This window comes from Larimichthys crocea, chromosome III (assembly GCF_000972845.2).
Source record: "Larimichthys crocea isolate SSNF chromosome III, L_crocea_2.0, whole genome shotgun sequence".
NCBI lineage: Eukaryota > Metazoa > Chordata > Actinopteri > Sciaenidae > Larimichthys > Larimichthys crocea.
In genome coordinates, this window is record NC_040013.1 from 3,769,762 (window position 1) to 3,796,981 (window position 27,220).

Genomic DNA, 27,220 nt, shown 5'->3' on the forward strand with positions numbered 1-27,220 from the left:
AAACTGCATGGTCAGACAGCACAAACGGTATTTTGTCATTTGATTCAAAATCATTGTTGTGCATTAGAAACCTCACAAAATGAGTCTCAGTATTTACTTACAAACTCCCATGAACAGCAAGTTGTCGTCTGTAGTTGTCATCCCTTCGCCTGCAGGAGAATGTGGCCCTGGATCCTATTTATACCACCACAGTTACGTTGTATACTCCACCCTATCTTCTCTCCTGACCAATCAGCTGAGTCTTCTGTTCTTCTATTATTGTTTTAGATCTCCATAAAACATAAATTTCGATCATATAGCAGCCATCCTTACATTTAACTTCTATATTTGACTGTCAGATCAAAAACTGTGTCCGGTGCTGATGTGCTGATTTACTGTATGTAATTCTGATGCATTATGGAAACTTTCCCGTAATCCCCGGCCTCTATTCTCAGACTCGTCAATGGTCACATCCCACGAGGCGTGGGCTTAGATCCAAGTCCTCCGATAAGCTGGCTCCGTCCTGAGCTTGGCATGCTGCTGCCCCACAGTTGACCAGCATGTGGACGCTGAGGAGAGCCGGATTACAAACCGCTCGCAGCATGCAGGGGAACGTGTTCAAGAAGACCGAGTACGTGTATGAGTTACATGAAGGTGGACAGAACGACTCCATGAGAGATATTTGGACAGTTATGGCGCTCACTGATGTCATTTCAGAAAAATCACAGCAGTTCAGTCATTTACAAAGTTTTTATTCTTTTCAAATCAACATTTTCAGCCCTGCTCTCATTCTCCGCACGAATAGAGCATCCGCGTGTTATCGGAGTGCCTGTCCTGGTTCAGGCCTCGATATTAACTAGATCAGCAGTGCAGTTCACAAGACAAGTCAGCTGACACGTGGCTGTTTTGTGAAGCCCACTCAGTCCATTATTATCGGCTCCAATTACCTGGGCAACAATAAGCGCTGATTGCTCCCTCTGAAACGCTTCATAACACACTGCAACCATTTGTCTCAGAGAGGACGATGCTCCCACACACACTCACAGGTGAAGAGTTATCAGGATTTCTATCATTTAAATGTGAAATATGACTGATCCGTGCTTCTTTGACATGGTGAGAACTGGACTGATGAAATTTCACCTTGGGACATTTGAGCATCTTGTTATCGGCAGCTTGAGGGGGAAGAGGCATCTTGGATGAAGTAACTCCCACAGTCTCACCAAAACACCAACACACACAGATACATTAATTATGTAACGAACTTATGTTACGACATGATTAAAAACACAAAAACAGCAGCAGCTGCTGGCCGCCAGCCTCGGTGAGAGGTTCGTTCTTCACTCTGCACTTTCACAATGCCAGGAATGAAGTGGCAGGTGTGTGTGTGTGTGTGTGTGTGTGTGTGCCACACGTTAGTCCTCGATCCTGACAGCAGTCAGAATCAGGTGAGTTTCCAGACGTGATCTCTGCAGGTTGATCTTCCTCTGACCTGATCTGTAACATGAAAAAAACGACTTGTTATTTATTGTAGTTTATATAAAAGAGGATGCTTTGCTTTCATAATCTGTTACTAAGACAATGAACACTGTCGGGGGCTAAAAAATAAATCCAGATGTCAGCTGCTTATGTAAGTCTGCAGGAAAGAATTAGCAGATTTTGTGAGGGCGGTGTTGAACCTCGTTACTCACCTCTGTGTTCTATTAATTGCACGGCTCCACTTGAAACAAGTGGAGCTATAGTTCGATACCGCATCAGATGCTGAGAGCCTTCTTCCAGATCCACGACATACTCCCTGAAACAAGAGAGGTCAGATGATTATCGGTTCTTTCTTGATCTATGGCAGGAAAATGTGACAGCAGCTGCATGTGACGTAGTAACCGCCACCTAGTGGGTGAATGTACCTCTGCTATCTGTCTCAGGCTCCACCAAGATGTTCTCCTGCCTCTCCTTCACCCGCAGGAACACAAAGGATCCAAGCAGGCTCGGGCACTGCGATTACACGAGAACACGTGAGGAGCGGTGACCGTCAGTGGAAATGTCAGCGCAAATGTCACATCTGCCGGCGCATGCCGACAGCAGTATTTAGAGCACGGGTCATCCGAGCGTGTGAGAGAGAGATACCTGCTTTGGCATGTCCACTGTCTGCAGGTTGGGGGGCATGCGCTTCCGCCCACACCTTCAGGTACGTCTCCGTCATGGCGTATACCTGTGTGCCAGTGACATGTGTCACAGCAGCTGTGCTTTCAGCTCCGAGCTCATCTCACTGTACTCACTCTTTGGCAAGGCGAACTCCTCGGGCGACAGCAGCGACGGATCGCCCTCACCCTCGAGCTTTTCTCTCTCCAGGCGTGCGGGAGAACTTCTCTGACTAGACGCACCGAGGTCAGACGATTATTTCACGGAGCTTCGCACCTCTCTTGTGTCGTCGAGCCCGGCCTTACCTTCTGCAGAGGGAGCGCAGGTAGCTGCTGAGCACGAAGCGGATCCGGTCGATCTCCATGCGAGGATGCCGGCCTTCGCGTCGCCTTTCGTCACCCGCTGCAGGTTGGCTTCCTGTCGGAGGAAAAGGTCAGGACACCGTCAGGAATTATTAGAGTTTATTGTGGCTCGGAGGTAGAGCGGCGGAGATGATCGGCGGTTCGACCCCGGCGCAAAGATACTGTGGTTGACCTGAGGGTGACAGGCTCCCTATTTTCTCCTTTTGTATCATTACGTTAGTTTCGTCTAGTTCAGTTCGTTATGTTGTGCCAATTTAAGTTTATTTATTAAACTTCATAAAACTCGACTTCCCTTTAAAAATAAACAGCCGGCTCGTACTGACACGTTAAATTTCAATCTGGTTGGATTACATGTCCACTGTATCGATTGTTCTGATTAGTATCAAACCTTTGTCTCCCGGTGGTGAAGTAAACATTCGTGCGGCGGCGAGGTCGGTGCCTGATCAGAAGTGTTTTCAAAAAACGTCGGTTTCGGTTTTTCCACCTCCGACAAGAGCGGCCGCACACCTAACTCCGTCGACTTGTCGCGTTGCTGCGTCAGACTGAGATTCTTCTGAACTGGCAGAGTAATAACACGCGCGCGCAGACCTGCAGGACCAGGTAGTTCCAGCTGCCCTGCACATCATTTACATAAAAGTTTTAATCACACTCTCGATGCCACGACCGAGCGCGGTCACAGCTGTCTGCCCGCTTACCCAGAGCTGCTGCTGCTGCTTGAGTCATACATCATGTAGCAGGTTCATTTTCTCTGAAAAAAAGATCAGGTGCTGACATATAAAAGACAGACTGTTCTCTCTCACAACCTTTCAAGTGTTAAAAACATCATATTACAGTTATTTTGACAGATATTATGATTGTAATGTGTCGGAAATGATCATTTCCGCGTCACATTTTACCTTTCACTGAAAAAACACGAGTCAATCACGACGTGTGACATTTGTCGGGGTCTGTACACAACAAATGTCACATGGTTTCTTACTCTGGGGGAAGATCCGTAGGTCAGGACATAGTGAATATTTTAGACCTCACTGTTGTGATATTACTGAAATATTACATTTAATCTAACTTGGTCTCAGATTCCTCCCCCGTTTAATGTGGCATTAAAAGTCATCAGACATGGTAACTGTATTTATATAAAGCCCCTTTCTGTCTTCGGGAGCGTTTGAGTTCAGTCAGGGCTGCACGATATGGCCTATAACCAATATCTCGTATTTTAAGCTATATCGCGATACACGATATATATCTCGATATTTTATTTCTCCTGTAACATCCCATGAATGTTAATTCACCTTGATGCAAAAAATAACAATCATATGATTCAGTAGATTAGTAACGGCTGCCTTTTATGCCGCGTCTTTACCGCGGGCGTCGTCTGGCAGCGTTCACGCGGAGATCCTGGACTACCGAGACCCCACGATAAACTGTGATAAAGAAAAACAACAACAAAACAGCTGACTTTGCTTCTCCGACGTGGAGGAGATTATAAAAGCATTGCTGTGTGCATAAAGATTGTGTGTTGTTCCACTTCAACATTATCTAGTCTCTCGTTGAGACCCTTTGATCGATCTTGATCACCTGGCGGTGCCACCGGTCATGACGTAACGTTGGTGTGAAGTTGTAAAAAGCTACATGAACTGAGTATTGTATTTTATTTTGAAAGGGGGCGGAAGTTTATTACGTTGATCCTGTGTTGGATTTCCTGTCTGGTGCGATCTGCTCTGTTGAAATTTACGACGTCAAAAACAGAAATGCTACGGACGTGAGAGACGCTTCTGTTTTTTTGTTCACAATACGATTTTTAAAAAATCAAAATGAGCTGCAGACAAATTATGACCAAATAAATTTTAAACTTTTTATTTGTAGGAAAAAAAAAATCTCTCTTTACAAAAACTCTCAAACTGTTTGTGTTCTCTTATAAAAAGTGCAACTTACATCTTAAACAACAAAACACACGACAGATATCTCACAGTAAACTGCTGTTAACTGCTGTGATGTGCAGTTTTCGCTCACGAGGCGTAACCAGGGCTCTAAATTAACTTTTTGATCACCAGCCAATGTGCCTGGTAAGTTTTGTACATAACAATAAAATAAAAACACTAAAACTTGGAGTGGGCGAAAGCCAGACACAGAAAAAGCAAAGAGAATCCTGTGGATTTTCAAAATAAAATACCCCATGCAAACTGCCAGTCGTAAAAATAGATAAAAGCGAAACTAACTAACTACGTAACATGTTTACACATGTAGAAGCATGTTTAGAAGAACATACACCGGGAAAATGTCCAAATCTGAGCAAGTAAACAAACACGCCACGCTCACGCCAAGAATCGCGATTCGTTTTTTCCGTCAACCGATGCGAGTCGTCACGCATTTGTACCGATTTTTAAATCGTGTCACGACGCATCCTTACATCTCTAATGCCGATGGCTTAAAACATTTACGCGACAGTCGCAATATAGTCATTTCATACATCTCACGTAGAACAAGCCGCGATATATCAAGTATATTCGATATATCGCCCACCCCTAGGTTCAGTATCTTGCAGACTTGGAGGAGGAGGAGCAGCCGGGGAATCGAACCGCCGATCATCCGATTAGTGGACGCTCCACCTCCAGATCCTGATAACCTGCATCATTTATCAAGCACAGAAAGTCAAACATCGGCCGGTTCTGGCTTCTTAAATATGAATATTTATAATAGTCGTGTGACTCTTTGAGCTCCGGGGGAATTGTTTTATACTAGAAACTAAAATAGAAATTACACTTAATATTTGCACTGGTCCACATTTCAGTGCACTTTAAACCCAATGCATTAACTGTAACTTCATAATTAAACCATTTTCTGCATTAGGAACTTGTATTTTAGATATTTTAATTACATTTTTAACTAATATTTTAACTAATATTGTTTCTATAGGTGTTGTTGTGTCACTACTTCTTTTATTGGACAGTTTAAAGTGCAGGTGGATGTGAAATCAGTGGTTGGGTCACACTTGTCTGGTGACATTTAGACACGTGGGTTGAAGTATAAGTACACACACACACACACACACACACACACACACACACACACACACATATATATATATATGTATGAGGAGGTATTCCCCGTGTTTACCATGTGAGTCAGCTGCTCCATCACACACTCCACCACCTCTGACTTGTTCTCCAGCAGCTCCGGGGAAAACTTTTCATTCAGCCAAGCCTGCGAGACAGAGAAGCGGGGACACGGGGACACATCTGTCCGGTTAACGGTTGTTGTTGTTGTTGTTAAACGGGAAAACTTGTAACGTTAACGTCAGCTCACTTCTTCCAGCTTGGCGATGAGCTCCGCCGGGGTCATCACGTCCTCCTGGCTGTCATCCTGGTTCACCTCGCTGCTGCCGTCGTCGGACAAAACGTCCGACATTGTCGCTTCCCCCTTTTTTTTTACGAACTGAACCGAAACGTAAAATGTTTGTTGAGCTTTTAAACTCTTAAAAACATCGATTCAAACCGAGAAATTAAGTAAAACTTAGTAAAGAAACAGCCGCGTGGCAGCGTGTTTTTACTGGTGGTTTATTCGCGCCACTCGAGCTGTTCCCGCGAGATTTGTTGGTGTTTTTGTTCCCCTGTGTTTGTCTTGTAAGGCGTCGGTTGGGCGTAGTACACGGTGTGTACCACCCATATTATTAAAATATTTACTTTATACAGATTAAATATGGAGTTTTATTATATCTGGTGTAATTGTATGACTCTTCTAGTTCAGGATGATTTACTGCCTCGGAGCAGTACTTCCTGTGAGTCTGAACTCAGGGTATTAATTTACCCATAATGTAGTGTTATGAATACAGGCCAACATTGGTGATGGGAAGTTCGTTTTTTTTAGGGAGTCGGATCATTTCACGGCTCTTTCGGCTCTTCATGTTACCACTTATACCTATGTGTACATATATATCATGTATATATTCGATACATCCTGTGTACTGAAGTATTAAAAAGTAAAAATTACATTTTCTAATATCAATGTTATGAATACAGGGCACCAACATTAGTGATGGGAAGTTCGTTTTCTTTTAGGGAGTCGGATCATTTGACTCAGCTCACCAAAAAAAGCTTTCGGCTCCCAAACAGCTCTTCATGTTACCACTTATACCTTTCATAATTCAGCCAAGTTTAGTGCTGTTTTGACTTTTTGTGTACACATATATCATGTATATATTCAATACATCCTGTGTACTGAAGTATTCAGAAGTAATAAATTACATTTTCTAATATCAATAAATTGCTGTAGCCGATTGTTTTCACTGCATTTTCAGACCCTTGTAACAGAAACCGTCCAATGAATGCACTAACTCGCTTGTAGAACCACTCTGCTACACAAAGCAGATAGAAACACCTATAAACACTTTTTTTTATCTATTGACTGTTGGTTGCACAGTTCTCATGTGTCTGTGAATGTTGTCTGTGGACCCTGCTCGACACGAAAGCTTGGCTTTGTAAAATTCTCTGCCTTTGTGTTTTTAATTTTTTTTTTTAAATGTGTCCAAATGCTGCTACTATCACTAGATAGTAGGAAGATAGTATTAGAATAGAATAGAATTTCATTCATCTAATTTCCTCTTCCTCTTTACTCCTCATTGCCCCAGAATTCTCTGACATTCATTTTAACCAGTAATCATCTTTCACCAGAAGTGACACTTCACACATTGGTTCTCAGTAGCTTCCTTTAGTCTGGGTTTATCTGTGCTACATCAAGACCTGCACCAAAACCTTCACAGTCATTTTGTAAAGCAGATAAAGCGATTACGTGCTCAAAACATACTAATAACACCTTTATTTTGTCATATTGCAACTAATAAGATAGATAGATAGATTCATAGTTTATTACACACTGATTTAAAAAAAGTCATAAACAATTAGAAGCAACAAACGAGCAAAGGTTTTAGTATTTCTTTATTTTTTTTTATTTAATTATGATCATCTACCTACTTTCTGTTTAAATACATTTGCATGAAAATGAGAGCTACATCTAATATTTAACACTGGTATCTGGTACGTACAATATTTACACAATATTATTATGTTTAACAGACTTCACATTACAATAAGAAGGCTCTTTAGACCCTTTAACACAAAGTATTGAAATTGTGCGTACAAATGTGCAAGAACAGAGTTTAACTTAACTACTGGTGCCTGTTGATGATCTGTAACATGCCCATTTGTGAAGTGATAAAATGTAACTTTTTTTTTTTTAAACTTGTAAATTTTACTCTATACAATTACAAATATACATGTTTTTAATCCATATGATTATGGCAAATTCAGTGTAGGTTGATTAAATAATGGACGATTCAACCTGATCCTGTAATTATCTCTCTTGTTTGTGTGCTGCATACTAATTCCATCTTTAAAACACAAATAGGGCTTCACCAAAAATCAAACTGAGCAGCAGAAAAGCCGTTTGAATTATCGAAGTCTGGTACAACAAATCACTACTTGTGAGGATAAATGGCACTCATGGTAGGCAGGGCATATCCAGTTTGGGGATTTAACATAGGGAAGGCGTAGGGATATTGGTAAACAGCAGGCCCGATGAGAGCGGAGTGAGCCGGGCTCACTGGGATATGACGGTACATTAATTGAGATTGAGGTAGTCTCATCCGGTTGGGTAGAAATACCGAGTGCAATGGAGGTTGGTGTCGTGAGTCTCTCCCTGATTTGTCGTAGCTCGTCAGGACGCACGACATCGGCATGCTGGCGGTGGAATGGGACAGATTTTGCTGAGGGTGAGGAACTTTCTGCAACATTGTCCTGGACTTGTCCCTCTTGTCTGTCACATAATGCCAAGGAGTCACGCCGTGCATCAGCTTCTTTGCACAAGTCAGAGAGTCGTCCTGCTGCATCAACCTGCTCTCGTGGATTTTTAAGCCTGGCCGGATCGGAGCGGGCCGCGGAAGCTGCACAGATTTTGGAATAACTTTGGTGAAACTAGAGGTAGATGTCCGATCCCAGTCAGATTTCCCAGGGAAAGAGGAGGGCGGGTGGAAAGGATAGGGGGAATATCGGATTCGCTTCCAGGCAGAGTCTTTCATCTGGACTTTGATGGAGTCTGCAGATTGGGAGCTGACGTGAGAAACGTCCTTATTCTGTCCTGCAGGGTCTTTGGATATCTGGCTACAGCTCGCAGACTTACTCTCCTCACTGCAGCCGGATGTATTTTTCTCAGAGCTGGAACAGTTTTGGGGTAGCTTAGAGCCTGATGCAGCTTTATCTTCATTCCCTGCTGCACCGTCCTCTGATGAAACAGAGTAAGGGGAAGGGCTGCGTGAAGAGGAAGAGGATAAAGGGACCGGAGAGCCTTCAGAGGAGTTGCAGTTCTGGCTAGAAGAAGCTCGGGCTGGAGACTGCGAGCACTGAATGACGGAGGGCCTTTCTTTATCCTCACTTTGAGGACTCAGCGGCAAACTCTTATTAAGGCTCGCCTGAGCCATGCGCTTTTTCTTCTCCAGAGGAGAGATGACCTCTCCAGCAGCAGATGGGATGTGAGCAGTCCAGGGGCTGGATGTGGGGACCTGGACCAGCCGTGCATAGACGTGATGATTGGTGGTGGCTCTGTTTGGTTGAGAGCAGTCCGGATGGTGTCTGTCAGACGTGGCAACCCAGAGAGCTGAGGGGTGAGGATGCATCACGGCTTCACTTTGGCAGGCGGCTTCTGGACTTCTCTGGGTGAGCATCTAAAACGAGACACAGGGTGTGTTTTAAGATCGTTCACTAATGCAGATTCTGTTTTTTTTTTTAGACATTTCAACAGATTTTTACCTCAGAATCAATCTCTCTATCCGACTGAGTCCTTTTCCTCTTCCTCTCGGCCTTGTGGACTTTGCCATCCGAATTTCTCTTATACGGCTTCCGTGGTTTGCTCGGAGGCAGCGGTTTGTCCTCCTCTCCTTTTATGTGTCTCTCAAAGGGCAGCACCAACCTAAAAAAACATCAACAACACATTTCTGATTATGAATCGGTTGACGTAGCGACCGAATTGACACTTTAGGTAGAAGCTGAACCATCCTCACTTCTCATAGTGTCTGCGAGTGCAAGTGGCAGCGCTGGTGCTGCCTGGACTTCCTCCCAGCTCATCGTACACTTTCTTCCAGAGACGTCGTGCCGTCACCTGTCGAATAACAGTAAAAGAAAATTCACTGAAATGTGTAACAGTAACAGAATTCTGGAAGAAAATGCTCATGCCTCCTGACAACAAACTGAAGGACTGCTTAGTTTGTGACTGCCACAAGGGGGCAGATATATATTTTGTGATATATTTTTATTAGATAAGATGCAAAAGCGTTACATAAATGCAACCATTTACATCCTTCAGTCTTCCTTTCGAGTTGCATCAGCCACTTGCACTCTGGCACAGATGCTCTTAAATTTTAAAGCAGTTTTTGGCCAAAAAAAAAAGTGTTACTTTTGTTTTTAACACTACATGTGTAGGCGGCTTATATTATTGTGTTCACACCCTGGGACACAGTGGCTGCGGTGGTGGCGGGGGGTCAAAATCTATCTCTTAAAGCCCAAGCCCCACTTTGGTGCCATTTCAATATGAGTTGCACTCTCAGGTTATCCCACAGACTCAACATCAAAGACAGCAGAGCATGGGTGGTGAGTGGCGTCGAGACGCTCTGCAGCGTAAATGTCCTCCGGTGTGGTAAGAAACCATGTCACAGCACCTGACCTATACCTCATTTTCCACTTAGAAACCTGCAAGCTCTGAAGCTTTTTGCATCAGCCAGACAGAGAACCTGTTCTTACCGAATCGTAGCCTCCGAGTTTCTCCACGGCTTTGTAGATCCTCCAAAGATTGACTGGGAGGAGGGGGAAAAACATATTAACCAGGTTATTTTTATTTATATTCCATGTAAGGACTGTGCTCATTCGACAGCAAGTGCAGCTCTAGTGAACTCACTCTGCTTGAAGCCGAGATGTGGGATCCTTTCTATGGGTGTACCTCTGTCCTTCATAAAGGAGTGCAGACTTGATACAAACGCCTTCTCCTCCATCGGCACCACGTTGGGCCTCGCTTCTTCCTCACACTCAGTCATGGAGTCATGAATCTCAATGACAGAAGGGGAAGCCTGGTGAAGGAGCAAACAGATGCATTAGACGGAGAGAGAAAAAAAAAAAAGCGTGTGTGTGTTTTGCATCTAAATGAAGTATCTCTTGTAAATGGTCCACTGCACTGATATAGAAACCTGTTTTACAGTTGACGGTATTAACACAGATGGGAAAAAACGACACACACAGTCATCTCATGGGATGCAAATGCTGAAATGAAACATCAAAATCAGAGGGTAGGGTTTTACCGCTACTTTCAATAGATAACCGCTACACATCCTGTCTGGAGAGAAAGCAGCAGACTTGTGGGGTTTTTGGTCTAGAGTTGTCTGTCGCTGGTATCACAAATGTCACTTTGAAACACAAACATGAGCCAAATAAGGAGGATTTCTATACATTAAATGTAGTAAACAATATATATGATGAGAAGATAGACTTTGGATAAAGGTGCTGCTCTGTCGTGTCGATTAAATTTGTTGCACGTTTGCTGTATTTCTGCAACAAACAAAAAGAAAAAAAGTGTGGGTGTCTTGGAAGAGGGTTTTAAAAATACCAAGAAATTCAAGGGTGAGACTCTCCAGAACTCCAGTACAAGAAATTGACAATGTCACTATTTGTGGTTTGCAAGAAAGGAGAAATGAAACAATGAAGGCAGGCAGAATTAAAACCCTCGGTTAGAAGGATTTCAAGAAGAGAAGTATGAAACAAGACACAAGAAGAGAAACTGTTAAAGAGGACCGATACTGTTTCTGTATGATAATATTCCTGATGTGTGAACTGCAGCCCCAAATTGCAGTGAAGTCATAGATTACGGTATTTCACACCACATTATCTTACATGTGAAATCTCACGTCGCCGCTGCGTCGATCGGTTTCGATAGATTGGATGTCACGGCAGACCACAATGGTCGATGTCAATATTTTTACTTCGAATCAACGCACGTAGAAGCTGTTTTATTTTTCTGAGGCAGTCGGCGTACAACACGAACAGCTCGAGGTGGTTTCATATTGAATCAAGTTCCTCTATGTGGTTCCTGGTTCCGAGAAGTAGGCCTCTTGAGTGAGTAATAGTGAAGGTGCAGGCCTGTAACCAAGATAGCCCCGACTGAGTCACAGTTCAGCAGCTCCACACTGCTGTTCCCAGCCAGCAGCCAACAGCTCTGACTTTCCACTGTTATTCTATATCACCTGTTTTTCTTTCACTGCAGATATTATTATGTTTGTATCTTAAAAAATCATCTCCTTAATTTCACAAACTTTGGATTCACAAACTGTGTTTGGCTCATTAAACACGAATCCCTGAAATCTACGAAATAATGTGTTTGGCTCATTAAACACGAATCCCTGAAATCTACGAAATAAAAGTCGACGAATGCTTGGAATCTTGCACAAAAAAAAAAAAAATTCACCGGTATTCACACACTTTCGGTTATTGTTTTCAGCTCTGATTCACAAAACTTTCAGGTTCATGCATCAATGGTTGCCTACAGGAAACGTCTGCACTCGAAGCCCCTATTGCTTGCAGATCTCACTTCACACACACACACACACACACACCAGAGGAGCGAATATCATTGTGAAACGTTCAGTTGATTTCCACTAGATGAAATTTTTTTTTTTTTTGGAAAACCGTGTGGGTGATGTTGATGTCAATGTGTTGATATGTGATTCTCGCAATGATTGTTGGTGGCGTGCTGGATTGATGCAATCGGCAGGCCAGAAGTCACCACAGAAACCGCCGGGCTTTCAACTAACATCAGCTTTTGGAAATTTGATGAGTTAATTTGTGCTTCTCATATTGTACCTCTCATTTCAGTTACCAGAATAGTGGCTGTGCGAAGGGACCTCCTGCAGTTTCTGTATGTGCAATGAAAATATTGTGTTGCGTCTTTACGGGCTGAGACGTGCGTGTGTTTCTTAACCCTCGCAGAATACGACAGAATCACTTATTCCTCGTTACTCATTTCACAATCGAGATGAAACAACTGTACACACACACACACATGCCATCAGCACTTCTAAAAAAAAAAAAAAAAAAATTTCGCCACTATCTCAAATTCACTAAAAAAGGGAAATGAAAACACAACGCATAACTCACTCTGAGTAGTCATGTCTGTAGTCACTGATTAACTGTAACTGATGGAAATGGCTCAGGCCAACTGAAGGTTTATCAGCAGTGACGGAGGTCACTAAAGTACCTGCTTGTCCGTCCCCTTCTCCTCGTCACTGGCTGCTGTTTGTTGTGACGTCTCACTCTGGTCTCCTTCAGCTTCAAGTATTGACACACACACACACACACAAACACACACACAGAGAAACACACTTGTGAATTTGAATTCCAAGAACCACACACAGTTCAGTAACCGTGCAAAATTCAAACATATCTTTCACAAGTATTCAAAGTGTCATCGCTGCTTGCTGGGAAATGTTTTTAGTAATCGGTCAAATGATCGACCAGAAACAAAAAATAGAAATCTGTCGAACATATTGTGTGCCGAGTGTGATATAAAACCACAGGCTGCAAAACCACTTCCTGCTCATGAACAAAACCGCTTGTATGCTGCACTGTATGATATTGTAACACTACAGTGTTTGCCAACAAGGAGATAATCTTAAACAACAAACTGCTGTGCGTAAACTAGAACTGCTTGTTAGATTTTTATATTTAGATAAGCGTGAGGGAAGATGATGAATTAAAAACATTGCACATGACATCACTGCTGCTGCTGCTGGTGTGACACAGAGACGTGCTGTACGTTTCATTCTCTTGTCTCAAACTTTAATCTGGCGTGTTTCAGATACTGAAGCATGAATATTAAAAACCACACGCTCTGGGAGTGAAATGTAATTCTGAGAATGAGATTCACAGACGTCGTAGCCCCTCCACCCACAGTGATATCATTTGTGTGCAAAACCAATATGCTTCTCTTTTGACATCACTTGTTTCCTGTGCTGTGGCTTGAACCTTTAATTCTGCTTTCAGTAGCCTCTAACTTCTCCATTTTCCTGCGTCGAAGACACATTTGTGATATGTTTGTGTTGTTTCTGAAGCACTTTCAACGCGCACTCTGCCTTTTTTTTACGCCTTACTTTCTGCCTTAAACGCATCAGAAATGATGTTTTCTCTGGCAGATATTGATCTTTTGATTGATTGTAACAGAGGCGCTTACTTAAGATTGAGGTTTATGTCAAATTACTGAAGAAGTTCACCTTTTTTTCACAAATCTAGGTTACGTACATTCGTGTAGTTTTGTGCAAGCACACACATTTCTTCATATTTTGTGTAAATGAGGTCAATATCCATCAAATTCATAAACTACACACTGAAATAAAAGCACACAGTACTTAACCTTAGTAGTAAACACATAAAGGAGTAGACTTGAACAGTTTCTGGCTTCAATAAAGACAAAAAAAATGTTTCTCACCCATTTCCAGAAGCTGTCTTCAAGTCTCTGGCTCGGCAGTTGTGTTGTGACAGTAATTCATGTGGCCTCTTCAACTTCACACCACGAAATAGGAAGGTGTCTCCACAGAACAGTTTCATTGGTCGACTGTTCGCTGAGCAGCAAATGAGTCTGGGAAACGGAGTTTTTTTCTTTTCTCACTTAAGTCTCGCAATGTCTGTTCTCTGTTTCATCTCCTGAGTTTCAGGCAAAAAACCCCAGCTGTGTTTAAATTATCTGAGCTTTGATTAAACTCCAAACATTTGGATCATTTCTTATTTATTTTTTCAGATGTAGATTTTCACATTTACAATTCAACAAGACAGGACTGTAATGTCATTACTTCTTTTGTCACCATTTATTGTGTACACACACACACAAAAAAAAAACATATATTCAAGAGATGACTATTAAAATCACATTTCTTCCGCACAGTTTCCACACTGTAACTACGTGTGCGGTGGCATACTCATTAAAGGTCACGTTCAGTGTGCTCAAAATTGCTGAATTTTGGGAAGTGAAAGAAACATTTAACCGATGCTAAAATAAAGATATAAGGTGTCTAAATGTCGAAGTGACGTTTCCCACTGTTTTAGGAATTGAATTTAACCGCTCACTACTGAAATGTACGCCAGTGCTCGAGTACTCTTACTTTACTGAGCTCAGAAAATGTGTGTTGCAATTTCATTAGTGAAGTGAATATTGTCTTTAGGTGTATTATTGCTGTCTGAGTGTGGAGACATTTCCTGCTGACTCTAAAAATCATTCTAAGAACAAGATGAAGTAATAAATACCACGATGAATTTGCATTTTGAAAACGTCTTCCTTCCTTCCTTAATTTACCATGAGTGTATTTAGGCTGTTGAAATAAACAGAGTGCACAAGTACACATGTATATACAGCCTATATAATGTTGGGTTTTTTTGGGCGGGTATGTGGTTTGAAATGATATCAAACCCTGACCCAAATGTGAAGCAGCTGTGTTAACCTAAAAGGCCTCATTAATTTGCTCATGGCAGATAATAGCTCAGATAAAAGTTCATGTTTTGACACAGGCTGGAGGCTGTAAGGAGTTTGAAGACATTTTAAGGAAGAGAGCAATCACTACTTCTTTAAATTAGTTTCTACTGACCATAGCCTGAAAAGGTATTGGTTAAAAATAAAATGCCAGGACAGTGCAGACGCAGCTTTTTCCACTAGAGATGAGTAAAAAAAAACGGTCATCTTTTTCTTTACTGCCAGTAATGAGTCAGAGGGAGTTGTCTTTTGAGATTTTAATGTTCTTTATGGCCTCACGACGGAGCATTTTTCTAAAACATTTGATGTTTTCTCACTGGGTCACATTTAAAAAACTGTATTTTCCCTCTACTTTCCTCTGACTGGTCCCACACAGTAAAAAAAAAAAAAAAAAGATCTCGTGATAAAGCTGCACTCGACACTCCGCATGTTTTTGATCTGTTTAAAAAGGGGGATGCCCTATTCCTCCATCTGGTGCGGATGGACTGTGACATTTCAAGAATGATTAACATTTAAATGTCAATATAACCAAATATCAACAAACTGTCCAAATCTCAGAGGGTTTTTTTTTTTGGGTCTCTTTTTGGTTTGACAAATTCAAAACAAGTTTGTGTTTTTTTTGCTTTTCTGACAAATTATGATTAAACAGAAGATCAACGAGGCAGAACGTGATATCCACACAGATCCCATATTAAGAACCTGACTCAGACAGATATTAGGTGTTAAAAGAAGCACGTAGATGACACCTTGTTACCCTTGATTATGCAGCAGAGAGAAAAAAAACATTTGATCTAGATTAGAAGTCTGATTCACAACTTAAATATAGACACGCTGACACTGAGGCAAGAGTGAGAAACAAACTCTCAATGCAGAAATTAAAAATAACACCTAGACGCCATGTATGTGTTGAGAATTGAACATACATGTCATACATGAGGCTTCACAGGAACTATATTTTAATTCCACCTAATGTGACAATATGTTTTGATGAACTTTTCTATCTCCTGCAGGCGACGATGAGCAAAAACATGGGTCGCAAGATCGAGAAAATCCCCAGCTATTCATTTCATACTTTCACTGACATAAACATACGAGGTTGGGGTGAGGGCAGCATAATGTAAATGAGAACGCGTGGAGAAAATATTGTGAATTCAACACAGAAAAAGATTTCCTGTCTGATGTGAGTCACTATCCTGGGAACAATCTGCAAACATGTAACTGTGAAATGCTCATTTTTTTAAAAAATCTCTGTTACAGAGAGCGAGGTTTTCCACAATAAAAGCTTTAAAGAGACGCAACCTGGTGGGAGTCGTCTAGCTCAGTCGCGACAGTCCAGGGTTCGAATTCATTCCCTGTCTCTCTCTCCTCACATTCCTGTCACTCCATCGAAAATAAAGCTTGAAAAGGCCCAAAAAAAAGTTGTTGTTGTTGTAGATGTACAATCAATGAAGAGGTGGAAAATGTATACAGTAGATATAACTCACATTGTGGGTGTTAATATTTTTATCTTCATAGTTTCTACACGCTGTAGGTGTGAGAGGAATTTATTCTGAAACTGGGTTATCTGGAAAAGTGAAGATGGCAGCTTGATTCATTTAGTGATGAGTCATTGTTTGATTACGTTTAATGAGTGTTTCCATCCAAATTCCACTCTATTGGGAATATTTGGGAATTATTTAACGGAACAGGAGCATTAAAAAAATACACTAATGTTGATATTTAACTTGGAATAATATGACATTTTGTTGCAGGAGGACCTAAAGAGACGCTTCAAATGTTAAAACTTGTGACTTTTTATGCAATAATTCAGCGGGGAAGTGAATTTTTCACAAGATTGGAAATTTGTGACGAACATCTTTAACACACTGGAAATTAAACCTTACATATCCAAAGACATGCCTGACATGTGAGTGTATCTATTTAAAATGTGTAAAATTCATTTGCAGAGGTTAACATAAGCTAAAGAAATGTGTATGTGAATGAATGAATGAATATGGGGTAAAAACACAAAAATATTTTGTCAATCATTTAATAAATTGAAGTTTGCAGAGCTCATTTAAAATTCACCTGAACAGAGATGTAACTGAAGGATGTGGGAGAAGTAAAATCAGATTTTTCGTGTGAAAATGAAACCTATGCATTAGAGGTGAATTCCCCAGCTGTTACCTCATTCCAGGAAACTGATTGTAGAGCACATAAGAGCCTGTGTGTACGTCTGAGTTCCTGTTAGACCTCTGAAAATCCCTACAGGTTTTCTGTTATTTCAACTTTTTTTTTTTCTTAAACGTATTATGCAGCCTGTGCGATCGATGCCGCTTGAGAGAAGTGATGCAACGACACGACACGGCTCGCTCGTTTCTTTTATTTTATTATGAAGAACGTCTGTGCGTTACAATAGACTCTGGAGAAAAACAAACATGAATAATGCAGTGGATACACGATGCCCTTTTCTAGTCATGATCAATTCACTTGTTCCTTTCGTCGACCGACCTAAAATCATAAAAAGGGCGACTTTTTTTTTTTTTTTTTTTTTTGATCCATGATATAAAAAAAAAAAAAACAGTGAACTTGCATAACTCTGCTGCAATCACTTCCCCTTATTATGGCACCATAATACCTCATTTTTACTATTAGAGATCTGTTGTGCACTCAAAATCAACCTCAGACCAGCGAGATCCAAAAAAACAAAAAAACAAAAAAGTTAAATATGTTGAAATGATTCGGTTCAGATGATGAAGAACTTGAAGTGAAACAACGGTTATATCGTCACAGTCAAAGGGAACTTAACCGTTTCATGAATTCCCCCCCGTTAAAGTCGACCACCCCGAGCACAGCAAACATCTGTTTGGTTTTTTTTGGTTCTTTTTTGTTTTTTTTGAATATTCACTTCAACCACAGTCTGATCAGTACTAAAACATATGTTTGAAATTCACACAGGATGTTAAGTTCAATCACATAAAAAATAAAAAAAAACAACAACAAGAGGAAAAATTCAGTCTGCCGGTAAAGAAAGGCAAAAAACGAGGCAAAGGTTTGTAACTGTAGCAGGTACCGTTGAGGTCAGGAACATTTGCTACAAGTCACAACAAAAGTATACCTGAAATCGAACTTAAGTCACTTTGTAAGGAATGCTAACAAGAAGTGCTATTAATGCTCACAATTGAATTTAAGACTTAACGAAGGCTGATATCGTACTGCATCACATTTATAGGTAGAGAGATATATATCGTTTATCGAGGGGGAAGTTTTGGTCTTCACGGGTCCCTAAACTATGCCATCGTCTGATTACAACACCGACAATTTAACGGAACTGCTTTTCTTGGAATGAGGAGAGATTTCTTCTGGCCCGCGTTACCGTCCGCTTCATTGGTCCGCGATGTTGGGAGGATCGTTCACGTGTGTGTGTGTGTGTGTGACTGACTTTGCTGTGTGTTGTTTTTAAACTGCAGAGGTCCTCTGCCAAGGCTGCCAGTGTGATAATCTGGGGCGGTGGGAGTTGTGGGGGGGAGAGAGAGAGAGAGAGAGAGAGAGAGAGGGGGACAGAGAGAGACAGAGAGAGAGAGAGAGACGGGCGCCGGGCTAGACGAGTTCCACGTAGTTGGCGGGGAACATTCCAAAGTGGCCGTCCGGGCTGTAGCCTCGCCACCAGCCCTCATCGATCATCTCGATGCCGGTGATGATGTCGTCAGGGTCGAACGAGATCTCAGTGTCGTCGGCTGAAAGAGAGGAGGAAGTATGTTTTAAAACCATATTAAAAAGGTTTGTTGCCAGGCTGCCCACACTGTGAGCTCACTGGAGGAGTGTTTGTACCACAGGTGACCACAGGGAGGTTTTTAGGTCGGGTACACACGGGCAAATGCTGAGAGCTGGTGTCATGCCAGAACCGGAGCTGGGAAAGCTGGCACTGTAACTTGCCTCGCCAGCCTCTGTGGACATAATGACTCGAAGAAGAAGGCCGAAGGGGACGTTGAAGGAAGAAGCAAAGAGAAAATGAGAGACTGACCGAGCAAGAGGCCGATCTGGGAATGACTTTTAGTCTGTGGCGAGAGCTTTGTGAAGTAAAAGGCTGAAACACAGATGCTGAGCTGGGCTGGCTGCTGTATCCTGTGCTGCTCGATGTTTTGGCTGTTAGCAAAGTTGTCGACTCGCTTGTTTTTGATCATAAGGAATATAAGGACAAATGCACATGTGCAGTTGTTCTAACAGAGGTACTGCACTCTGAAACTGGGGGCGTGTTGAACTGCCATGTTTGTACAGTAGACAGGATATGTTGCGTTGGTTTGGATGCATATTTTGAATATCTCACCGGCCTGGTAGTCATATAAGGCTCTGGCACAGATGCCTCTGTCGGACGTCTCCTCAGCAGTCACCTCGTAAGACTCCTCCACCTGGGAGTGGAAGAAAGTTAAAGCTGTGTTTCAGAATGATTCACATCATGGAAGAACACAGTCAGAGCATTTCCTGCCAAAGGAGAGTAAACAACTACCTGAGCTGGCTCTTCATAAAAGGGCTCTTGGACGTAGGAGTTTGCAGCTGGTGCTTCCTCTGTAAAGAGAGATTAGCATCAGTATCTGATCTGTCGATCTACCAGCAGGTGGCAGCAGCTGATCCTGTCAGCACGGTTTGGGCTGGAGGGAGTAAATATGTGCTCATAAGAGTCATTTTGTAAAACAAGAAGCAGATGGGAGGGTTGGGAAAGCTGATGCATAAAATAAGGGTTAACCACTGAGGCTGGTGTTGTGTGAATCGGGCCCCACCTTCTATCTGCTCCTGGGGAGTCGCCTCCTGCTCCTCATACTCACACCTGGACTGTCCGTCATCCACATCAGGCTCTTACCACCCAAAACACAAGCACAGACACGCATGTACACAGAGGAACACGTTCACAAGTCCACACAGGCTGAAAAACCACCACCAGACACGAGGGCACGTTTGGCACGTCGCACTTATGGAAAACAAAGAAGTGCACTGGAAGCATGATTATAAAGATGATGATGAACAGAAACGACAATGAGAAATGAAGCATGCGGCTTTTGAGTTAAGTATGAGACCTTCACCAAATATGTGTGTGTGTGTGTGTGTGTGTGTGTTGTAAGCTCACACCTGTGGCACGGACAGGAGAGGCGGAGCCTGCTGGCACAGGAGAAGCTTGGCGCTGAGGTGAGCTGGCTCGCTCACTTTCATACACTGGCTTAGACAGAAAAGGGCTTTGCAGACGCCCTGAGCGGAGACACACATGGAACATGCCCCGAGAAGAAAAACAAAACAAAAACACAACCCCCCAAAAATGGACGAGAGAGAAGACAAAATGCAGACAGGTTGAGCAGAGGAAGAGAAGACACCATGATGGAGACAAAGTGTTAAGTATGACTATGAGTCTGATGGAGAGTTAACACTCATGACTCCTCTAGAAAAATCAGCAGTTTGTACCTACCACTACCTGACAGAGAAGCTAAGAGAGCTTTGCAGTAACGCAGGAGCGGCAGTGACGTTTAAAGCAAGAGTATGCAGGGGGGTACCTGGCTGTGGGCTAGCAGGGGCGGCAGAGGGCGCGTCCGAGTCACTGGGAGTTATTCCCCGCTCTCTCTGCTTGAACATCTCTCTGGGGTTTACAGCTCGCTGAGAGATGAGAGAAGCCGCTTCCTGGAATTAAAAAGGAACAGGTTATTAATAATGCAGTGGCAGAGAGAACAGACAGATGCCCCCCATTTCTGTAAACGATCAAAGAGGTGAGACAATGCCGCGAAGAGTAGAAGACGTTACGCTGAGCTTCACGTTTGGTTAGTGAGAGACGGACACGTGATTAGTGTTTTGCAGCAGGAAAGAGGAAAAGTGGTTTGGCCAGAGCAGAGCGCTTTTCAGGAAGGGGAACTCACGTTGGCTTTTTCCACAGATTCACCTCTCTTGACTGCTTTCTTCGGAGCTGCCTGGTTCTCCTCCTGCTCCTCCTGATGGTGTTGATATTAATGTTGGCACGGCTGACGTTAGCTACCTTCCTGACTCAAGTGTTTACGAGACGTGTGCATAACCCAAACTCAACAAACTCCATCAACTTCATCATAGAAATGTGGGTATATGAAACCAAAGTCACTTACCCAACGTTGTTTCTCCTGCTCTTTACTCTCAGCTTCCTGCTGCTGCTGATACTTCCTATAAAACAATAATAAAACATAAAACAGAGGAACAATAATTTGAAAAAGGTGCTTCTGCAAACTGCTGCATTTCCTTTAGTCGCTGCCTACTTTTGTTGCTCGATTTGAGAGGACCTCTCCTTGTCCCTTTTGTCCCTCTGCATCGCCTCCTTGGCCTCTCTGTCTTTCCTGTCTTTCTCCAGCTGCTGACGCTCCTCGTCTGCCTTGCGCCGCTCCTCCTGCCGACGTTTCTCCTCTTCTTTCTGAAAAAGCCGGCAAAGGTCAGCGGTCGGTTTTGGTTATTTTATTTTATTTTTTACAAATATTAGTCATTAAAAAGCTTGATTTCACAATAGCCTATTTAAGAAAAGTGCAAGGCAATGAGCGCCGCTTTCTGTGACAGGTATGGTGATGAGCCAAAAATTGCAAACAAAGGACAAAGTTACTTAATGTTTTCGCTGACTATGGTTACATTTATGATGGATAAAAAAAAAAGAAAAACTGCCTGCCTTGTGTTTTAAGAGAACTGGCAATATTTGTCAAGTGTTTCAAAAAGTGCAAAGTCTTGCAATATTGTTGAGGGGGAATTGATGATTCAAACAAATCTTAGATGAAAATAAAAACTTTCTTTAAAAAGAGTTGCTTATGGCGCTCGTCACAGTCTCGGGAGGTGAAGATGAAGTCAGCGAGTTCAGGAGCTCACCTCCGCCTGAGCCCAGAAGTTGTCTTTGTTGGTCTTTCTGATTTCAGACATGGCGTTGGTCTTCTGGTACACCGAGCCCTGCGTGAAGACAATTTAACATGCCTGAGTTGATATGTGCCTAAATTTATACAGAGCGAGTTGTTTTGCTCTTGTAACTAACTATCAGATATAATCCAGTGGCTGTTTTGTCTCATAAAGAGAGCATGACAAAGAGGAAAGAGACTGTGGTTATGTCGTTCTTGTAGGTCATCATTTTCCAATTTTTCTGCTGTGGAGAGTTTGTTTGAATGGAAGGCCATAACAAAGAGAAAAGCCCAAACACTTTAAGTGTATCCACATTGTGAGATTAAAAGGTGCTGAGTGAAGATCTTGCCCTCTTGCTTATCTTCCTCGCATGAAACACAAACAAACACGAGGGCACGGGGGAGAGGAACTGCGTGCGCTGCATACCACGGGGCCCTGAGGACCGCTGTCCTGGAAGCGGCTGGATTCTTTGTGGAAGCTGTAGTTGGCTCCCGAGGCTTTGGCCACCTTTTGCATGATCGCCTCGGGTTCCACGTCCTCCTCTGCTCTCGCGTTTATCGTGACGTGAGCTCCCTGAAACAAGCACGGAAACAAAAAAAGGTAATCTTAACACGAGTCGTTATCGCTTTCGGTTGGCTTGTGCATGCACCACCCAGGAGTTTGTTTACATGCGGTGTTTGCTGGTATGATATGAATGGCAACAATCCAACAATGCCTGCAGCGTGCTGTATAGTATTTTAAGCCCTGCTCAAAGACAAACATGCAATTTAACACACAAATAAGCTCCTCTGGAACCACAAAGAGACTGCAGTAGAGACTGAAATGCATATTTAAATTAGAGTAAAAAACAAGTGCGGTGTTTACCTTAAGAAAATTGGCCATGGAGCTGACATGATTTGCACAGAGTCCTTTCCTGGCGTCCTTCACTCCTTCTCCAGTCTGCAAACACACAAAGGATTATTCAACAACTTCACGTGTGGCCACAACAACCAGGACAAACAAATGCACAATAGTCAAGTGTGGCACAAACCCAGTTGATGAGGACATATTTAGGCAGACCAGAATTTGGATCCTGGACCCGGCAGAAAGCATACATCACTTTTCCACTGTTCAACTCCTCAACCAGCTCCTCCAGTCCTCCATCTGATGCACAAACATTGTGGAAAAGTCAAATGGTTACTGCGGTCGGTTGTGTAACTGTGGGCATTTTTTCCCCCTGTTACAAATGATGGGGTGAGAAGGCAGAGGCACGCAAATCTTTTGTGCTGATATTCCAGTGCTGCAGCATGTATGCTGACAGCTAAATTCCAGCACACATTAGATAATATGCTGTAGAGATAATAAAAAACAAAAAAACACTGGATAACAATATCCACTCACCTCCTTTCTCTGCCAGGCGGATATCATTACTGTTTCCCTCGTAGGTGAACAAGGCCCTGTGGTAAAAAACAGAAAGATTAAGGATATTAAAATAACTGCAGCGCTCGCACAGACAGAAAAGAGCTTGTTCCAGAGGTCGATGTGCAACATTTCACACACACACAGACGAAAAAACAATCATGTTCTGTGCAGCGGTTTTAAGCACTCGTCACCCTCCAGCAGGACACGTCTCACAGGAGAAGCAGGGACGTGTAATAACACCAGCGTTGTTTTAAATCAGCTGTGTCCAAGCAGCAGTAAAGACTCCGCTGACTTTTCTTATAAATTAAATGCCTGATAAAAATAACTACGGCTTCGCTGCCTCAGACGAACTGAACCCCTTCCTAATACTCAGCTATTTCCTGCGGGAAAGCCACATTTGACTTTGTCTTTCTCTGTCATTCTTCATTTGAAGAAGTCTGAGGAGGCCAAACTGCCTTTTTTTTTAGGTTATATGTGGAACAAAGAACGTTTTTATAGGCGCTGGATGGTGAGAAAATATTATATATTATCATATCACTAACAAGATTTTCCTTAGCAGAGTTGCTTTAACTGTATCAGGTTTACTTGAATCTATAAAACACATTTATGGACATTTTATAGTCTTTGATGTTATATCATTCAGTCGTCATTGCCGGCTCATTCGGAGATGAGGCGGGGATAAAGATATGAATTCATGCAGAGCTGAAACCATTAGTCTACTTCCAGAAAATTAAAACTATTCTTACACTTGATTAATCATCTCAGTTACTTTCTATTTCAAGCACAAAACTCTCAGATTTCTTTGTTGTATTTGATCGTAATCCAGATATATTTGGACATTCAAAGACAAAAAGACGTTTGAGCTCTGGGAAACCACAACCTCTCGTCAAATCGTCTTCGATTAATCTGCAGATTGATCGATAACGAGCTTAATAGCTGATGACACCATCTCGCCTCATTTACTAGAAAACCAAGAGGTGCTTGTTGACGTTGACTCAGATCAGTAGAACACAGAAGAATCATCATTTGGCCTGCTCTCATACAGAAAGTGTGATACACACCTTTATGTGTTACATCTTTACTTTTAGGATGTCAAGCACAGAGCAGTGTCGGGACTTTAGTTGCCTTTTTAAAAGGCATTTGTTCCCCATGGGTTCAGTGTTTTCTGGTGCACGCTTTCAGAGCTTCATGCACTGAAACAAGTCCGTGCAGGATCATCTCTGACACCTGCAGCCCGGATGTTAAACTGTTGACCTGCTTGCCGTTGGACTCTGTCCATACTATCTGCTGATGTTGTCCTGTCCATCCCTCCCTCTGCAAACCCAACATCTGCCTGCAGCACCACACACACCCTCCTCCATCCACCTGATTGTCCCCTCCGCCCGTCTCACCACCACCTCCACCAGCTCTGGACCTCTTTACCCCTCCGTCATGAGGAACATCAACTCTCACATTTCAAGTCTCCACCTGTTTGAAAATCACCTTTTCCACTGTCCTATTTGAACCTGTTTTTAATGTTGTATTCTTGTAATTTGATACTTTTATGGTTCTTTTTGTTTGCTTCTGTTATTTGCTGTCTCATTTATTGTACGGTGTCCTCGGGTGACAGGAAGGCGCCTATGAAATAAAATGATGATTATTATTATGATGTCATTGAAGATGTGTTACAGCTCTGCTTTTAGGATGTCACAGCACAGAGCAGTGTGTTAATGTGTGTGAACAAAAGCTCATCATCAAGGTTTTAGTTGCCCTTTCAAAAGGCTTTTGTGTCAACTTCAACTTTATTTATTAATTTATTTATATAGCACCTTTCATACAAAGTTGTAGCCCAAAGTGCTTCACATAGCAGAGGAAAAACAGAAAAACTAACAGTTCTTAAGGTAAGAGAGCAGTTGCATGAAAAACTAGAGATTAGAAGAAAAGTAAAAAGCATAAAACTTCAACAGCGAAACAAATAAGAAGAAAAATTAAGACCTATAGGGTAAAAAGCAGAATTTAAAAGCAGTAAAAGTAGATAAGACCTGCACGGTAAATAAGCACCAGAGATAAAAGTAACAGGGAGTGATCAGGACCTAAAAATAGCAGTGAATGACCAGGCACACCTCTACAGAGGTGCAGTCCCTCAGATCCACTTCTTTGTGGAGGTTCTGGGGACGACTAGGAGTCCAGATGCAGAGGATCTGAGGGACCTGCACTTCTGGAGCATGTCACAAAGGTGGTGGGATTTAAAAACAGGTTCAGTGTTTTCTGGTGCACATTGTCAGAGCTCCAAGTCCATGCACAGGGTTCCCACACCTTTTTCATGAACAAATTCAAGCACTTTTCAAGCACCTTCAAGCACCAGTTTTTCCATTTTTCCAGCACCTTTAAATAGGTAGCCTACTAGTTGTGTTTGCCATGATGGTCATGGGAAGCGCAGCGGTGCCACTGTATGGCATAATAATATGGGTCTAATTAGCATTATTTCATATGGTGGTAGATTGACTGTTTTGATTTTTAACTAATTGTGAATTGGCTTGTATTTGTCAGCTTGTGAGCGGTGTATTGTGTAAGTACCATAGCACAATAACAGTGACAAATAGACTTCACAAAAAAATTCAAGCATTTTTACAACCTTGAAAACACTGAATTGAAATTCAAGCATTTTCAAGGAATTCAAGCACCCGTGGGAACCCTGGCATGCAGGATCATCTCTGACACCTTCACTTTGAGCTGTCAGCACCATTTTAGATCAAAGATGAAGTGTGCACAGTGTTGCTAGGCGTCGGCTTGAAGTTTTAAAGTGTCAAACATTCACAGCAGACGATCCCTCCGTGGGATTAATTAATTAAGGTCAGCGTTAAACACCGAGCAGCCATCAACAGGTCTCACGTTCAGACACACAGAGAAGAGGAAGTCCCTGGATTTGACTTTCACACACTGCTCTCATGTCACCGGGAAGTGTGGCGACTTATTTCATTCAAAAAATAATAATTAAAAACATAATAAACACTTCATGTTAGCCTGTTAATGTCACCGTGAGGCTGACTTATGTCAACCGTTGGTTACCAAACGTTCGCCTAACGTTCGGTAACGTTAGGCGAACGTTAACCGAACTCCAACGGCTGTTCGAATGCTAAAGCCAAACACCGCGGCTAACGGTTACCTTTTTTAAAAAAGGCGTTTATTTAAATGTTTTTTTTTAAAAAGCAGCTCCTTACCAGTTGGTGCTGGACTTTTCGTCCACCACTTCTTTGAAGGCGGCCGTTAACGCGGGCCCGTTTTTGCTGAGGTTAACCGCCATCGTTATATCGGTGTGTACACACGGAGCACAGCTAGCCTGCTAGCTACCGGGATGCGCCCTTCCTATTGTGGGCGGAGCTCCGCGGCGGCGTTTCATTTCCATCACCGCGACACCCCGAGAAAGCGGGGTCTAAGCATGTGTGCCTCAAACGAACCCCGAACCCCTTTTTATTTTATGGGTGCCCATATAGTAGCACATTTGTGGAAAGAACTTGAGAACTGTTATAAAAAATAGGATTATACTGCAGATGTTTTAACTCATATAAATGAGTGTCTGGGGCCAGAAATTTTGTGCCCCATGACAAAAAAATCAAATTGGCTGTCGGCCCCACATCTCTGGGACCTAACTATCCCATCAAAAGCTTTACAGAACTCTAATTAATCAAAGGCTTGCAACTAATTCAATACTAGTACTAGCACAATATTTACTCAATGATGATGGTTTAATCATTTTATATTGGTGTTTACCTATTTTTGGGGCCCCTGACAGTCATGGGCCCTTGGAAGTGTCCTAACTTTTCCCCCCTATACGACGCCCCTGCAAAGATGTCTTTACTATTAAATATTTTGTATGTAGTTTTACATACTGCATGCTGCATGGAAAATCTAACTGGGCCCCCTCTGTGCAGCTGTTGTCCCCACATCTCTAGGACCTA

General features: G+C 42.4%; 4 protein-coding genes across 13 annotated transcripts in view; all 4 read right to left on the minus strand.

The window, feature by feature from the left end:
• The window catches only part of gins4 (GINS complex subunit 4 (Sld5 homolog)), a 4,493-nt gene extending 3,323 nt beyond the window's left edge, over window positions 1-1,170 (minus strand). Inside the window, exon 1 of the mRNA XM_027278445.1 lies at window positions 1,120-1,170. Coding sequence (XP_027134246.1) covers window positions 1,120-1,170 — 51 coding nt within the window. The remainder of the gene's footprint in view (window positions 1-1,119) is intronic.
• A 132-nt stretch (window positions 1,171-1,302) lies between these two features.
• Window positions 1,303-26,691, minus strand: dbnlb (drebrin-like b). Of its 7 annotated transcripts, XM_019255390.2 has the most exons (15): window positions 26,483-26,688; window positions 23,262-23,317; window positions 22,912-23,024; window positions 22,746-22,820; window positions 22,308-22,454; window positions 21,858-21,935; window positions 21,266-21,417; window positions 21,119-21,173; window positions 20,900-20,971; window positions 20,543-20,666; window positions 20,127-20,243; window positions 19,781-19,855; window positions 19,510-19,568; window positions 19,330-19,411; window positions 17,039-18,739 (listed from the first exon to the last, which is right to left on the minus strand). In XM_019255390.2, exons 1-15 carry the CDS (start codon window positions 26,563-26,565, stop codon window positions 18,603-18,605), a joined length of 1,425 nt encoding a protein of 474 aa, XP_019110935.1. In that variant the 5' UTR covers window positions 26,566-26,688; the 3' UTR covers window positions 17,039-18,602. The 7 variants fall into 7 exon arrangements, with proteins under 7 accessions (XP_019110940.2, XP_019110935.1, XP_019110936.1 ...); XM_019255391.2 differs by lacking the exon at window positions 20,900-20,971 and having other exon boundaries at window positions 26,483-26,691; XM_019255392.2 differs by lacking the exon at window positions 19,781-19,855.
• On the minus strand, window positions 1,356-6,054 carry LOC113745497 (DNA replication complex GINS protein SLD5-like). Its single transcript, XM_027277046.1, is given in 9 exon segments — window positions 1,356-1,473; window positions 1,668-1,773; window positions 1,882-1,968; window positions 2,101-2,155; window positions 2,210-2,347; window positions 2,421-2,484; window positions 2,487-2,532; window positions 5,592-5,678; window positions 5,781-6,054. Coding segments are annotated over 9 exon segments (738 nt in total). The 5' UTR covers window positions 5,883-6,054; the 3' UTR covers window positions 1,356-1,420.
• Window positions 7,391-14,142, minus strand: arid5a (AT-rich interactive domain 5A). Of its 4 annotated transcripts, none has more exons than XM_010751151.3 (7): window positions 13,989-14,142; window positions 12,762-12,832; window positions 10,416-10,584; window positions 10,262-10,314; window positions 9,526-9,623; window positions 9,275-9,434; window positions 7,391-9,189 (listed from the first exon to the last, which is right to left on the minus strand). In XM_010751151.3, the coding sequence occupies exons 1-7, from the start codon at window positions 13,990-13,992 to the stop codon at window positions 7,948-7,950; spliced, it is 1,797 nt and encodes a 598-aa protein (XP_010749453.2). In that variant the 5' UTR covers window positions 13,993-14,142; the 3' UTR covers window positions 7,391-7,947. The 4 variants fall into 4 exon arrangements, with proteins under 4 accessions (XP_010749453.2, XP_019110933.1, XP_010749452.2 ...); XM_019255388.2 differs by having other exon boundaries at window positions 10,458-10,587; XM_010751150.3 differs by having other exon boundaries at window positions 10,416-10,587.
• Window positions 26,692-27,220: the final 529 nt, after the last annotated feature.